At 37.3% G+C, this 17,942-nt stretch overlaps 1 protein-coding gene across 1 annotated transcript in view; it reads right to left on the bottom strand.

Annotated features, from left to right (window-relative positions):
* The window catches only part of LOC128638277 (serine protease hepsin), an 81,973-nt gene that overhangs the window by 13,236 nt on the left and 50,795 nt on the right, over positions 1-17,942 (bottom strand). Inside the window, exons 4-7 of the mRNA XM_053690144.1 lie at positions 10,351-10,452; positions 9,696-9,737; positions 9,270-9,399; positions 5,850-5,972 (exon numbers count right to left, since the gene is read on the bottom strand). Coding sequence (XP_053546119.1) covers positions 5,850-5,972; positions 9,270-9,399; positions 9,696-9,737; positions 10,351-10,452 — 397 coding nt within the window. The remainder of the gene's footprint in view (positions 1-5,849; positions 5,973-9,269; positions 9,400-9,695; positions 9,738-10,350; positions 10,453-17,942) is intronic.

A 17,942-nucleotide genomic window follows, 5' to 3' on the forward strand; every position in this document is an offset into this window, starting at 1 on the left:
TATGAAAATACTCAAGGTAAATAGTATAAAATAATCCCATATATATTAAACATATAATTTATTAATGCTGGAAATACCCTCCCTATCTTCCACCCTCACTCCTATTCTTACCCTATATTTAACCTATCTCTCTCTACCGGCTCATTCCCATCTTCTTTCAAACATGCAAAAGTCACTCCCATACTCAAAAAACCCTCCCTCGGCCCTAATTCTCCTGAAAGCTACCACCCCATATCACTGCTTCCTTTAACATCAAAACTGCTTGAAACACTAGTTTACAATCACCTAAATAACTTCCTGTCCGCCAACTCCTTGCTTGACCCCCTGCAATCTGGATCCCGCCCCAAACACTCAACTGAGACTGCCCTTACCAAGGATACTAATGATCTCTCTGCTAAAAATATTGCCCACTACTCTAAACTCATCTTACTTGACCTCTCAGCTGCCTTCATCACCCCTTTCTTCTACAGACCCTTAGCTCTTTTGGCATCTGAGACACTGCTCTTTCCTGGATTCACTCTTATCTTTCTCACAGGTCTTTTTCTGTGTCATTTGCCAGCGACTCCTCCTCTCAAATGCCTCTGTCTGTTGGAGTAACTCAAGTTACTCTACTCTTCTCCATTTATACTTCTTCACTGGGTAAACTTATCAACAGTTATGGCTTCAAATATCACCTCTATGCTGATGACACCCAGATCTACCTCTCCACCCCTGCTCTCCCCCTGCTCTCTCTCTCTCTGTCCTTTCTCATGTCAGCAACTGCTTATCTGGTATTCCTTCCTGGATGGCCTCTCACCACCTAAAGGTTAACATGTCTAAGACTGAGCTCCTTCTTATCCCCCCTCAAACTCTACGCCAACTTGTGACTTCTCTATCCCTCTTGATGGCATCACCCTTTCCCCATCGCCCTAAGTCCGCTGCCTCGGAGTTACACTTGACTCAAATCTATCCTTTGCCCCCCATATCCAATCACTTTCTACATCCTGCCGCAACCATCTACACAATATTTCCAAGATTCAACCTTTTCTGTGCGCTAACACCACAAAGCAAATAATCCACTTCCTTGTTATTTACCGACTTGACTACTGCAATAACCTAATTCAACATTCTCACCCTTGCATACAAAGAGCTCACCAACACCGCTCCCCTCTACCTATCCTCTCTAATCAACAAGTATACTCCAGCTTGCCCACTAAGATCCAACAATGACCTGCCCCTTGCATCTGCGACTATCACCTCTTCTCATGCTAGACTGCAGGACTTCTGTCGTGCAGCACCTACCCTCTGGAACACTCTCCCTCGTGCTGTCAGGCTTTGCCATAATCTCTCTTCCTTTAAATGCTCTCTGGAGATTTTTCTGTTCAGAGAAGCCTACCACCCAACTCAATAATATTTCTTTTACCCAACAACATTTCCCTCATCTAACTCTGCATTAACATCTTTCTCAATCCTTGCAGTCCTCACCTCCTGTTTCTCAACCTCCTACCATTCTAGATTATAAGTTCCCACAGGAATAGGGCCCTCAATTCCTCCTGTATGTGTTTGTAAATTTTGTCCTGTCTCTTAGAAGTTTTATTTTATTGTTTTTTTTTAAATGAACTGTATCCATGGACAGCACGGCGGAATATGATGGTGCTTCATAAATAAAGTATAATAAAAATAATAATAGGTGTGTTTAATGAACATATTGTAGAATATCTATATTTTCTGTGGCACTTTGATGGTGAAACAGTTTTTCTTTGTCTGCTGCCCCCTAGTGGACTAAAACTGGTATGACAGCAAAACAAATTGACTGTTAAAAGCCATGCATTCCTAGTAAGCCAATGAGAAGTTCAGCTCCGAAGGGCCTATCAGAGACAAGCTTTGGTGGTGCAAATCCAAAAGGTTCACCAATGATTAGAATAAAAAAATGTTGGATTTATCACGTGATATATTCTCTTGCACTGCAATAGAAAGGGTCTTTTGCTGGAATTTTGACTGACTCACAACTGCTGCCTTTGAAACACAGTCTCTACAGAAAGCAACATTGGGCCTAAACCTATTATTCTCTGAATTGCATATACCTCTTCATATGATGGTGAACGGATGTATCTGAAAAAGCTGAACTCTCATCTGGTTATGTGGTGATGTATACAGTTCTATATTTTTAATATTTAAAATCAAGGTATTCTAAAGCTATACTGTAGTTCAATTGAAGCGGGTAATTTAAAGAGGTATTTTGTATTTTAATTCTATGTTCCACAGCCGGGTGTAGTTTAAAATGATCATATTGATGCTAAGCAATTTTATTTGCTAGAAAGGATTTTACATCCCATATTTTTAAGTCAGTTTTACTATTGTGAAATTTCATATAAATTTGTTATTGTAGTTAAATCTCTCTGGTGTGTATTAAGTATTTGTAGCTATTGTGATATATTTTAAAATTTGTTTTCTTGTGGCTAAACAAAAGGTAATTTCAGATTAATTGACATATAAATTGGCTGTTGCATTAACAATACACAATTTCTGGTGGTTTAACTGAAGTTATATAAAACTATTTGTGGGCTAAATAGCTTAATTATACTTCCCTGAAAGTTATCTCAGATTTATTGAGATTTAGTAAGATTTGTGTGAAGTATCTTGTTATATTGTTAAACTAAGCACTGTTAAGTTAGCGGTCCATATTCTGGTATTTTTATTGTGGTATTTTAATGTGATTCATTGTGAGTAAGGTTCATCTTAGAGATATATTTTTTATGATCTGTTGTTTAGAATATTGTAACGAAATAAGCATGCATAATTGATTCATAGAGGCCCATTTATCAAGCTCCGTATGGAGCTTGAAGGGCCGTATTTCTGGCGAGTCTTCAGACTCGCCAGAAACACAAGTTATGGAGCAGCGGTCTAAAGACTGCTGCTCCATAACTCTGTCCGCCTGCTCTAATGAGGTGGACAGGAATCGCCGCAATTCAACCCGATCGAATACGATCAGGTTGATTGACACCTCCCAGGGGGCAGCGTTGCACCAGCAGCTCTTGTGATCTGCTGGTGCAATGCTGAATACGGAGAGCGTATTGCTCTCCGCATTCAGCGATGTCTGTCGCACCTGATCCGCACTGTCGGATCAGGTCCGACAGACATATGATAAATAGGCCTCATATTCTATTTTCTACATAAATATAATTCAAGGTGTCTATAGAGGTAACTAATCAAGAACTAAGGAATAAATATTAATTTTTAATTGTTACGTGTAAACATTTTATTGGTTGACAACTGCTAAAATAATAATAAATAATAATTTTGTAACCTGGTATATACCAAAAATAGATTTAGCATCAAATAAGAAAGATATATCCTGCTGCCCTGGCCGCTGGCAGAATGACTCCCATTAGTTTATACGGGATGATGTACTAATAATAAAATATATACATTCAATATTAGCGCTATTTTAAAAAGAGTGTAATAGTAACTGTAGCTTTATAAACATTCACAATTGCAAAACCTTATATATATATAGTATATATACAGTATCTCACAAAAGTGAGTACACCCCTTAGATTTATGTAAATATTTTATTATAACTTTTCATGTGACAACACTGAAGAAATGACACTTTGCTACAATATAAAGTAGTGAGTGTACAGCCTGTATAACAGTTTCAATTTGCTGTCCCCTCAAAATAACTCAACACACAGCCATTAATGTCTAAACCGTTGGCAACAAAAGTGAGTACACCCCTAAGTGGTAATGTCCAAATTGAGCCCAATTAGCCATTTTCCCTCCCTGGTGTCATGACGTATAAGTGCTGCCAGCGTTGCTGCAGAGGTTTAAGGGGTGGGGGGTCAGCCTGTCAGTGCTCAGACCATACGCTGCACATTGCATCAAATTGGTCAGCATGTGTCAGGGTTTTTTCCCTGTTTTGTTTGCCATGTGCTTCTGGCAGCCATTTTACTCACCTCTCTTGCTGACTATGGTGCATTGTGGGGGATGCTGCTCATTTCCTGCATTTCCTTTTATGGCCAGACTGGTGTGCATCATCCGTGTAAGACAGGATGCAGTCTCAGAATTGTGATGCCATCACTTATTATTTAAAGGGCCTCTGTGCAGTGTGCTTTACCTTTGTGTTGTCTCAGACCTGTTTGTGAGAGTTCCTGTGTATTACCTGGCTGTCTGACGTCCTTCCTGGTTCCTGATCCCTGGCTTGTTCCTGACTCTGCTGTTTTCCTTGTTCCTGATTCCGGCTCATCTGACTACTCGCTTTGACTCCTGATTCAGCTCGTCTGACTATTCACTTTGGCTCCTGACTCGGCTCGTCTGACTACCAGCTCTGGTTTTGACTCCTGGTTTGTTATTTGACTTGTGGACTTTTTATTATTTTTTGCTATTAATAAAGGTGTGATTATTTTTGCACTTCTCGTCACAGTCTGATTCCTGGCACCCTGACCGCATGGCTGTCATCCCAGAAGGAAGGCTTTTCTAAAGATGATGCACAAGAAAGCCTGCAAACAGTTTGCTGAAGACAAGAAGACTAAGGACATGGATTACTGAAACCATGTCCTATGGTCCGATGAGACTAAGATAAACTTTTTTGGTTCAGATGGTGTCAAGCGTGTGTGGCGGCAACTAGGTGAGGCATACAAAGACAAGTGTGTCTTGCCTACAGTCAAGCATGGTGGTGGGAGTGTCATGGTCTGGGTCTGCATGAGTGCTGCCAGCATTGGGGAGCTACAGTTCATTGAGGGAACCATGAATGCCAACATGTACTGTGACATACTGAAGTAGAGCATGATCCCCTCCCTTCGGAGACTGGGCCACAGGGCAGTATTCAAACATGATAATGACCCCAAACACACCTCCAAGATGACCACTGCCTTGCTAAAGAAGCTGAGGGTAAAGGTGATGGACTGGCCAAGCATGTCTCCAGACCTAAAACCTATTGAGCATCTGTTGGGCATCCTCAAACAGAAGGTGGGGGAGCGCAAGGTCTCTAACATCCACCAGCTCGGTGATGTCATCATGGAGGAGTGGAAGAGGACTCCAGTGGCAACCTGTGAAGCTCTGGTGAACTCCATGCCCAAGAGGGTTAAGTCAGTGCTGGAAAATAATGGTGGCCACACAAAATATTGACACTCTGGGCCCAATTTGGACATTTCCACTTAGGGGTGTACTCACTTTTGTTGCCAACGGTTTAGATATTAATGGCTGTGTGTTGAGTTATTTTGAGGGGACAACAAATTTACACTGATATACAGGCTGTTCACTCACTACTTTGCATTGTAGCACAGTGTCATTTCTACAGTGTTATCAAATGAAAAAATATAATAAAATATTTACAAAAATGTGAGGTGTATACTCACTTTTGTGAGATACTTTATATATATTGGGTGATATGGGCAAAAATAAAAATCGCGATTTTGGACCCAAAAAAACACGATTGCGATTTTAATCGCAATTTTCTTATAAAGGACTATAACACCTTAATTTTTCAATATCTTTTTTTATTTAACACTACAGAATCTTAATGTACATGTTTATCAATGTCCAATACACTCTTAGAGCATAAAAATACAAACCACAAAATAGTTAAAATAAAATTAGCTGCCTGTGCTGTGGTTACATAGTAGTCACTAGCCAGTTCTTGGGTCTTCTGACACAACATTGTCATGTTTCTTGGGCAGTCATTTTAAATGTGGTATGATTAACATATGAACTTCCCATACATCAGAAAAAAATATATTTTTCAAAAATGAAGCTTCTTCTTTAAAAGAAAGTCTTGTTGAAGGGTTTAAAAACATTTCAGAATGTGCACCGTGGAAAATAGATCAATGTAAGCAGCTCCCAATCACATATTAGGAAGTATAAGTACTCACCAGACTGACAGTACATCTAACAGCCTCTTAGCGCTGCTTAGTTGAGATTCTTGCACACAATAGTACCCCGATGTGCCGTTTGATCCTGCTGTATCTACAGAGAGCTCACTGTGGAATAATGACCTTCAGACAAAAGAACAGCTGTGTCAATATAACTAAAATGAATCAATTGCACAACATTTATTTGTGTATTTTAGTACAGAAATCGAATGTTAGGTTTTGTTTTTCTCAGATAATTATGCTTCTTTTTTTCCCAACTACTAAATAAATTCAGGCTGCCTTTTTCATTAAATTAACATTATACTCAAAAATGAAAACATGATTAATAGTTGTAAAACAACAAATTTCCAATATATTTGAATTCTTTATCTTGGCTCACCCTGGACAATACTCACCAGAACAGAACAAAGCCCTTTTTTGGGATGGACAGAACTAAACGCCTCCTTCTTACCTATATAAAATGTTTCACCAGAAGCTTTGTATTCTTTGTTCTGTTGATGTACAGATATGACTGGATTTCCATTGCACCAACTGGAAGAACCAGATGCTATAGCTTAGAAATATTGTGCAAAGTCAAAAGTAGCGCATAATTATGCACAAAAGTTGGCAATTACCATCTCAGAAAGCAGTATTCCTTCGTGCAGAGTACACAAAGATCAGCATTTGATTTGTATACAATTTCCAGTCCTTCTCCAAGAGCATTAAGAAAAGGAAAATATATCATTGAGACTCTAGACTCATCTCCTGGGGAGAGACTTCAGTAACACCATTTCTTAAGCATGTTTAAGCCATCCTACCGGTTATCAAAGATAATTCTCTTCCTGCTCATCTAAAGCACTATCTATGTTATTGGATAAATATTTGAAATCCATCAACAGCCTTTCCAGCTGTGCTCCTTTAAACATAGATTTAAGTCCTTCAGACCAGACACAATGTGTCATAAACACTACATTCAGGGTCAGTGGGAGGATACCGTCTCCAGACTTTCCATTCATATATTAGAACTCAGAGCAGTTGTCTTGGTACTTTAACAGGAAGTTGCTTCAATATTTTACTAGCCCGAGAGTCATTTGGCAAATATTAAGGCTGTTCATCTTCCAGGGTTTCAGAATACACAGGCAGATATGATGAGAAGGCACATGGTGTTTGCATGGACTGGCAATTACGCATGAAAGTCTTTCTTCAACTTGTAGACCTGTTGATGTGCCAAAATAGATCTTATGAGTTCAAGCTGCAACATACAAGCTTCCTATTTCTTCAGCTTCTTTCTTTCATCAGGGTCACTAGGTATGGATTTTCTTCTCCAATGATGGGAAATGATATTGGCCTGCATGTCCCATTCACGTCCATTTATTCAGATAACTCATCACAGAACTCAGAACAGAAGGAGTATTTAGCAACAATTTCACTATGACCAATGAGACCTTGGTTTCCTCTTAGAAAATTACCTCCCCTTTTTCCAGGTGTTCTTTATCATGGAATTTTTTCAATACCCCTGTCTTCAGAAAAGTCAAAATTAAACTTCAATGATTCAGATAGAACATACAATTTTAAACAAATTTCCAATTTTCTTCCATTTTCAAATTTGCTTTTATTCCCTTGGTTTTCTTTGTTGATGAATATAGCTAGATAGGCTGAGATGTGCTCGGGAGCGTGCATGTGTCTTTAACTCTCTATGGCATCACTGTTTGCAACATTGCAATAAACATTGTTGTAAACAATCCTGCCAGATGTTAAAGAGATGTGCTTGCTCCTGAGCTCACCTAGGATTGCTCTTTGACAAAGTATACCAAGACAACTTAGAATAATGGAAGGTTGTTTAAGATTTCCATTTAATTTTAATTTTGACTTTACTATCCCTTTAACTTTTTACAAGACATCTCTCTTCCAGACTCCAACCAGCACCAATATGTAAAAGAGAAACCCCAGTCTTGTTAAGGTGCTTAGAAATGTCTTTGGATTTTCTCACAGGCTTCATGATTCCTCAAGATCATAGGAAAAGGGCTGTTCTGGCTGACTACACTAATTGTATTCATCAGTGCATATATGAAGCATAGCATCTAAAGGAGGTCTCTGTTTCATATGGGCTCATGTCTACTCCATCAGTGCAATCTCTTGGGTAGTTGAGCTGGAAGTCACTTCATCAGATTTGTGTAAAGCTGCTATTGGAAAACTCTGCATACCTTCTTACACATTATAGATTGGATTACATCAAGCTGCAAATGCCGGTTTTGGAAATTTAATTTGCTCTATGTTTTGTAATATTTTTTGTAATAAATTATATTTACAGCACATGCGGTTTATTTCCCATACGTATATTTACTGCTTTAGTGGTTAGTAATGGCTAAGGCAACCCAAAATAATGGAGATTAAATATAAATAAAACAAATCTATTTATTCGTAAGCATTTTAGCAAAGGATACTAGGAGAACAAAATAAATTAAGTAATAAAACATAATTGGAAAGTTATTTATAATTACATACTCAGAATCATGATTTTTTTTTTATGTCCCTTTGTTGCAGGTAAGAAGCAGAAGTCAAGTTCTGTTTTAACCCCAAAAGCGGAAAAGTTCTCTTTGTGATGAGAATTTCTGTAATTTACATTCAATATCAGTTATTTTCCTGGTATTTTACCTATGTATTGACTGTAAATATTTCACATTGAAGAAATATGTATTTTTGAATAAATATAATATATTCTGCTATATGAAGAACATTGGAATGTGAAATATTCATATTTTCATGTCGGGTTAGTGCACATGAGTATATGCATTCGGGTTCGTGTGAGAGTTGGGTGCATTTTTCCACTTTTTTTTGTCTCAATTGATTTTAGGAATATGTGAATGTGGACACAATATTCTAACTTCAGCTTTTTGTGCTTGTTGGGTAGACGCGAGAGTGAAAACAGTTTACTTTCAACTGGTAATATGAGTGCAACCTGATGAGCTTAAAAAGCTTAACTTCAAGCGCAGTTAACGCTTGAGTGGGAGCATTAATTAGCGCTCCACTTGTAATCTGGCCCTTAGCATCTTGTTCAATATCATTTGAATCTTAATTCTTGTAGCCTTTAGTATACAGAAATGCTATTTCAAATGTGTTGTTTAAATTGCGTAATGCATTTGGTGTAGTGAATTGTAACATTTGCAAAACGTTACATACATTTTTTAAAACATTTGAATGGTAGACTCAATGTTAAGGTGAACATTTGTTCTCACTTTTGAACATCAATAAATGGCAATGTTCTCTTTTCTTACACTCATCTTAGGGTTGTTGCTACAGCACATAAATCAGCAAAATGATTAGGTATTAGATAAATATGAAAAAGTTTGTCACACTTTATAAGCAGTGACAAAATAGGGCAAGATGCACAGGTAATGGCAGAAAATGAAATCTTATCCGGTACCATACAACTTAGCGTACCTGATGAAGCCCATCTCTTCACAGCTCAGAGCTGCCACATCCTCATTGGAAGAAGTTGAACAGACAAGACGCCATATCTGTTCCTTTTCATCATACACCGTAAGACGATGGTCTGGTGAGTTCACCTGGACTAATAAATTAAACAGATAGATAGAAAACACACTATCAACACTGGGATTTTCTTTCTTCACTGTAAAAAAAAAAAAGATGTCTGAAAATCTAGTATATTATATGTATTTATTTATTTTGTAAAATAGATGTTCATATGTTTCTCTGATATAGTGAAATCTATGTCTCATTTTGCATAAAATGTAATACCCATTGGTTGTAAACAATATTTACATCACCAGCCCAATGAATACAAAGGTGCTATTAAGTTGTATAGAAAAGGGTGCATTCCAGCAATGTCGTGCGTAGATTAATTACCTATATACAGATTGGGATGTTCATTCTTCAAAACATACGTCACTGGAAAGAAAGAAAATAATAAATAAACTTTATGTCCAACTAGATAAAAAATCTTGTGAGATAAATTACTGTATTCCCAGGTTCTCACAATTATAGGTTACAAATAAATGTGCATTGCTAGAAAAAACAAAATGATCATTTATGGTTTACAAAACATATGAAACTGTAGTTTATGGCCAGGCACTCAGAAATAACATCCAACTAAACTGTTCAGACCAACCTAAAGATTTTTTAGCTGATGCATTTTAGCTAGAAAAATTCTATTTTAAAATATGTAGCTTAGAATTTGGAGGAAAACTCAACAAAAATAGCCAATTAGTTTACAGAAGTTGTTAATGCAGTCATCTGCTCATAGTGAGAGTTCATGTGTGTCTGATTAAGTGAGTCTGTTTCTGTGAACTATTTTTTATTATGTAATTATAATTGCTCTGCATATATTGTTGCAGTTTTGAGTTCTTAGTTTCAATCAATAATAATCTGTGGAATTCACATAAAAAATATTGTCACGCATGGTTTGTTTTTTAAACAAATTTTCATTTTTGGGGAAATATAGATCCATATTAAAAGAAATTAAAGCTCAAGAATAAGCAAGGGATTTTGGTTGTGCTCTTACCTAATGCCCAAGCTGTAACCCCTATTCCAGCCAATGAGATCAAGATACAAACAGCCACTCCCAGAATCCTCAGTGGGGTCCAGTGGCAACCTTTAGCAGCTCCTACAGAGGTAGATTTATATTAATGAAAAGCTCTGACAATCTGCCTGTATGAGAGATATAACAAACCCCCAGTGCCCCTAGCATATCTCTAACATATGTCTGCATGGTGCCAAATGCTGCTGTTTCCAATGCTGATCTACCCAATATATATGCAAATGAGCACACACACACATATATATTTATTTATACAGACTAACTATGCACCACACACACACACATAACACATACATACACTAACACACACACTAAAAAACACACACATAGAGACACATACATGTATACACTAACACACACACATATACTAACACACACAATAAAAAACACACACATAGAGACACATACATGCATACACTAACACACACACAGAGACACATACATGCATACACTAACACACACACAGAGACACATACATGTATACACTAACACACACACATATACTAACACACACATATAGACACATACATGCATACACTAATGTTACGGTACCAACAGGATACCAAGGGTTAACACCAGGGAACAATGTCCTGAATATGGGATCAGCAACTCACAACCCAGCCAGTTTTCAGGTTTAAAACAGAATGACATTTATTGAAAGGCTATGCCTAGTATTTATGCAGGTCTGACCCCCCAGATGGGGGGTTGAAAGAATATTGAACATTAGATGGAGCCACAATAGAATCACATTACTTTACTTAGGCAGATAACAACTTAAACACAAGACACATTTAGCTTTTCTTATCACCTAGGCGTCTGCTCTCTGAGGGTGATTAAACAATGGACTGTTTATCACTAACTTTAATGACAGTACACAATAGCTGAGGCTAGTAACCTTGTCGTTCAAGAATAGCTTCTTAAAGCTGAACACAGTTAACTCCTTCAGTACTGAGAGAAGGGTCTGTCACATCTACATAGCACACAATACAGCCTATAGACAACCTTTCTTACATTATAGTCCAGAAGTGGCTAGGTTTGCCACAACTAACACACACATAGACACATATAGACACATACATGCATACACTAACACACACATATAGACACATACATGCATACACTAACACACAAATAGACACATACATGCATACACTAACACACACATATACTAACACACACATATAGACACAAACATGCATACACTAACACACACATATAGACACATACATGCATACACTAACACACACATAGACACATATAGACACATACATGCATACACTAACACAAACATAGACACATATAGACACATACATGCATACACTAACACAAACATAGACACATATAGACACATACATGCATACACTAACACACACATATAGACACATTCATGCATACACTAACACACACATACACTAACACACAAATATAGACACAAACATGCATACACTAACACACACATATAGACACATACATGCATACACTAACACACAAATAGACACATACATGCATACACTAACACATACATATACTAACACACACATATAGACACAAACATGCATACACTAACACACACATATAGACACATACATGCATACACTAACACAAACATAGACACATATAGACACATACATGCATACACTAACACAAACATAGACACATATAGACACATACATGCATACAATAACACACACATATAGACACATTCATGTATACACTAACACACACATACACTAACACACAAATATAGACACAAACATGCATACACTAACACACACATATAGACACATACATGCATACACTAACACACAAATAGACACATACATGCATACACTAACACATACATATACTAACACACGCATATAGACACAAACATGCATACACTAACACACACATATAGACACATACATGCATACACTAACACACACATAGACACATATAGACACATACATGCATACACTAACACACACATATAGACACATTCATGTATACACTAACACACACATACACTAACACACAAATATAGACACAAACATGCATACACTAACACACACATATAGACACATACATGCATACACTAACACACACATATAGACACATAAATGCATACACTAACACACACATAGACACATATAGACACATACATGCATACACTAACACAAACATAGACACATATAGACACATACATGTATACACTAACACACCCATACACTAACACACACATATAGACACATACATGCATACACTAACACAAACATAGACACATATAGACACATACATGTATACACTAACACACCCATACACTAACACACACATATAGACACATACATGCATACACTAACACATACAAATAGACACATACATGCATACACTAACACATACATATAGACACATACATGCATATAGACACATACATGCATACACTAACACACACACAGAAACATACATGCATACACTAACACACACATATAGACACATACATGCATACACTATCACACACACAGAGACACATACATGCATTCACTAACACACACATATAGACACATACATGTATACACTAACACACATATAGACACATACATGCATACACTAACACACACATATAGACACAAATGCATACACTAACATACACATATAGACACATAAATGCATACACTAACACACACATATAGACACATACATGCATACACTAACACACATAGACACATACATGAATACACTAACACACACATATAGACACAAATGCATACACTAACATGCACATATAGACACAAATGCATACACTAACACACACACACATATACACTCCTCATCGTTTTTGCTATAAATGTCTGTTATAAACACTAATTCTCCTTATGCCAGTGCTGTATTGCTCTAGACAGCTTTAGTAAAAAGTACAGTAAGAGATATCACATGAAATGGATGAACACAAGATGACTAGCCATAATAAAGGGATGCGGGGCCCTCCCAGAGACACCTATGTAAAGAGAAGGTGAGAGGAGCTTTCACACTGACGAATGGCAATGCCCTCACATACCTCTCAATAACTACACATATAGGGCTCATTTATCAAGTGCTCAGCAGATCATGTCCGGCAATCGGCCGCTAGCAGGGGGTGTCAATCAGCCCGATCGTATACAATTGGTATCTCTCGTATATGATCAGTATCTCTCTAAGGTATTTGTTTATGTTGCAAGTCAATGACGAGTTGCGCATGCGCTGTATTGTTGCACAGGACAATGCTCTGTGTTGTGCTGGTCCTATGCAGCTGCCTGCTTTGCCTGATGTGATATCTAGTACTGACGCTTTATATGGTATCTAGTGAGCTGAGCTTGTGGGAGATTAACCTGCTACAGCAAACTGTAGATTGAATTACAAGAACAACACAAAGAACAGACTGGGAGCTAAATAACAGAATAGAAATAATGACATAAAATACATAGGTTAAGTTTCAGTTCTGGGAACCCACCCTCCCTGTGCACAATATCATATGCTCCTATACATTCCAGCTGACTCTTTTCTCTCTGTCCTATTAAATACCTACCCCTGGTATAGAAAAAACAGATAAAATGGTGTGGTAAAAGAGCGCTAGTGGATACGCCTTAAAGGGACAATCTAGTAAAAATTAAACTTTAATGATTCAGATAGGCCATGACATTTTTAACAACTTTCCAATTGACTTTTATCATTAAATTTGCTTTGTTTGCTTGGTTGTATTTTTCAAAAGCTAAACCTAGGAAGGCTCAAACTGATTTCTAAACTGTTGAAAACCGCCTCTAAGCTCAGAGCATTTTGAAAGCTTTCCACAGTTAGACAGTGTTAGTTCATGTGTGTCATATAGATAATATTGTGCTCACTGCCGTGGATTTATTTAGGAGTCTGCACTGATTGACTAAACTGCATGTCTGTCAGAAGCACTGAGATAAGGGGGCAGTCTGCAGAGGCTTAGATACAAGGTAATCACAAAGGTAAAACATAAAATAATATAACTGTGTTGGTTATGCAAAACTGGGGAATGGGTAATAAAGGGATTATCTATCTTTTTAAACAATAAAAAATCTGGTGTAGACTGTCCCTTTAAGCTCTCTTCCAAAAGTCCCCTAGTGGAATTAAATGGATACAAAATAGATAGTGGATGGAAGTGAGCGCTACAAGCAGAAAGGCTAAGGTGGATACGATAAAGAATAGCGATAAGGAATTTATTACAATCAGTAATTTATAGTTAAAACACTAATGCTTCCTGCAGGTAGTTTATCCCTTACTGTGTGAAATGTCTCTTTTATAGGCTCAATAAAATGTAAATGAATTGTTTACAGCAAACACCTACTCAGTCAGTAGCATATTTAGGTGCAGTATGAACAGGGCGGGCACGGGGCAATATTTTATAGTAGGGTCCCAGGTGTCCTGTATTCAACAGGACAGTATAGTATGTTATCAGGCTGTCCAGTAAAATCTTCATAAAAGTACTGTCCTGTTTTTTAAAGTTGCTGAGTGTAAGTTAAACATAAGAGCTGAAAGAAGCGAGTGGCAGTCAGGGGGAAGGGGGGTCAAATCACTACTGTTGACATGTTACTGGCAGAGGTAAAATTACTAACTTGAATGTTACTGTCAGCCAAGGGGAACAATGTCTGTTCAGTTGTGAAACGTATACATGGTGGGGTCAAGAGTAGAGGCTTTTGAGGGGATACTGTGTGACCACATCTGCCGTCATGGCCAGTGACCTACAGATTGTACAGTACAGCTGGTGCCCCTACAGAAGGCAATACATATATTTAATGCAGAGCTGATAAACAATATGTATTTACTTTATACTTGCCTTTTAAATTAAAGTACTTTTTAAGTAATGTCAATATCGCCTCAGAGCAGATGAACAGGTTATGGAGCAGTGGTCTTTAGACCGCTGCGTCATAACTTCTGTTTCCGGCGAGCCAAACACAGGGCATCAAGCGCCATATGGAGCTTGATAAATACGCCCCCATGTCTCTGTGCACTTGTTAGCACACGCCCACTTCCTGTACAGACCCTGCCCCTTTACAGGGCCCTTAGCAGCAACTAGGAAGCCTGATACCAAAGAAAAATAAGTAGCTAATAAACTTAATAAAATTGTATCATGCTGTGCAGCTGATGTGCAAATAAACTCACCAAAATGATTGCTGCAACTTTTTTATGTCCCTTTAATTAAGCAAAACAACAACAACAACAACAATAATAATAATAATAATAATAATAATAATTTTGTAAATATCTTACAATAGGCAAACACAATTTTGACTTAAAGGGACTGTGAACATCTTGAGATTGTTATATAAAATGTTTAGGTATGCAAACTGAAAAACGTTGCAATATATTTTAATTGTTTATTTTGTCCCCTTTTCATTTAATTTAGCTCTAAAAATGTAGCCATTTCTAATTCTAAAAACCAGCAAAGTATCTGCTGACCTCATGGATAATGTAATGAATGGGTATCACTGAGCGCCCACCTGAATAAGACCTTAGCTTTGGATTTTGACTCCTAGTAGTCAAAAAAAAAATTGTGTATAAATAGTGAGGGAAACCAAAGCGCCAAAAAAAGGCCAGGTCTAAGTAAGTCCAAAATTGCAGATTGCAGGAACAATTTTAGACTAACAGAGTTTAAGGATCATTGTATGTTGGATTGAACTGTTCACCTCTTTTTTTTTATCATTTGCTTTTTCAGTGGCCACTGTTTTTTTGTATTTGAGATTGATTTTTGAATTTGTGATATATATTTTCACAGCATATTGGATATCTGCTTTATATCTAATTTTGGGATTTCACGTCATGTTGTTAACCACAAGTTATGTCACAGCAATTTGAAGGTTGTTAACTTTCTTATGTTACACTGTCAACCATTATTTATGTCACAGCAATTTGTAGGTTGTTGTTTTTTGTATGTTTAGAAGTTTTTTCTACAGCACATTCACAATATTCTTTTGATACACCTTTTTGAATCACATCATGTCTTTGCACCCAAGTATACACTCAATATACCACTGGGAGGTCACCTCTTCATACATTTTACAGCCCGCACACACAGCTGTAAGAAGTAAAACTATCTTTACCACAACCAACCCCTTTTGGGCTATTTGTATAAGAATCATCTACTTGCAGACATTTTAGGAAACCTTTAATCCCCTAGGGCAGTGGAGTCCTTACTTCACTTCACCACAAGTACTTAAGTTCAGGCGAACTCTTAGGACGTTATTGTGTATTGTCTATTGTTTACTGTGGATCCAGGAATTTTTTTTAGCGATCGCCTACTAGCCAGTGAATCAGGCTAGTGATTTAAGTTTTTATTAGTTTTTATTATTTTGTTTTTAATAAATTATTGTTAGCTGTTAAACATCCGTAACCGGATGTGTATGCAATTAAAGTGTATTCCTGTTTTTATCCAACTCTAACCCCGTTGTGTTTTATCTTGGACTTACTTAGACCTGACCTCATGGATAACCCTGCTACATATATGTCCCTGCTTGGCTTTATCAGATAACAACTTCAAAACAATATCCTTTATGTTGTCTCTGGACTAGCCCAGTTTGGCTCCTTTAAATATGGCAAATGGTGGGCAGTGTGTGGCTATTGATAAACAATTGCTAATTGTTTACTGTCTCTGTAAAGTGGCTCAGTAAGAGGAACACTGTCTTCCAGAGAAACGTACAACACATAAAATAATTTGTTACTGTTCTCTCTGGGAATCAAGGTGTTAACACAACATTTCAACATCAAGGAAATACCATTATTAACATTACAGCTTTGTTGAAAAGCTCTTCGCTCTGTTGAAAGTATTACTTGTTATGCTACTTGTTTATATCAGCTGTACTGAACCTTTTCCAATTAAAGGGCCTTGTTGATTTATTTTATTTTTCTTTTTAAATGAAGAAGTCTGGTATTTTATTTGTTATATGTTTTATATTTTTAGAAACCCTGTTATATACTTTTATATAAACAAATCTCATATGAGCAATGAATAGACATGTGCCCATGCTTATGCCAAACCAGTGCCGTGCCCACATTTGCACAGAGAGCAAGTCACATACTTTGTATCCTTATTTACAATAAAGTTGAGCAACTTCTATCCCAGCCTCCACTGTCTGCTGCTTTTATTTGTAAGGTGGACGGGCGCTCTGTGTGCTGCCTCTGGGTAAAAGTAGAGAAAGGTTGTAGGATCAAACCCAGCAACATCCTGATCCATATTCTGCCCATAAGCACTTTGGCTGTCATGCAGTCAGTGAGAATATGCTGCGAAGTATACGGTTTACAGCCAAACAATAAACATAGCAATAGAATTTTACCGTAGATAAGAACCAAACAGGCCCATCAAGTATACACATATTACATGTTACTGCTTATTAGGATAGCTTTATGCTTGTCTTAGACATTTGTGCATTTTTTACAGTCTTTGTGCTTACCACCTCTATTGGAAGTTTATTCCATGAATCCACCACCCTTTCTGTAAAAAAACCCTGCTTCCTCACATTGCTCCTGAACTTGCTACCCACGCGTTAGCCACAACAAGAGACAATGCAGGAACACATAGGTTT

The sequence above is a fragment of the Bombina bombina genome, chromosome 8 (genome assembly GCF_027579735.1).
Source record: "Bombina bombina isolate aBomBom1 chromosome 8, aBomBom1.pri, whole genome shotgun sequence".
Classification (NCBI taxonomy): domain Eukaryota; kingdom Metazoa; phylum Chordata; class Amphibia; order Anura; family Bombinatoridae; genus Bombina; species Bombina bombina.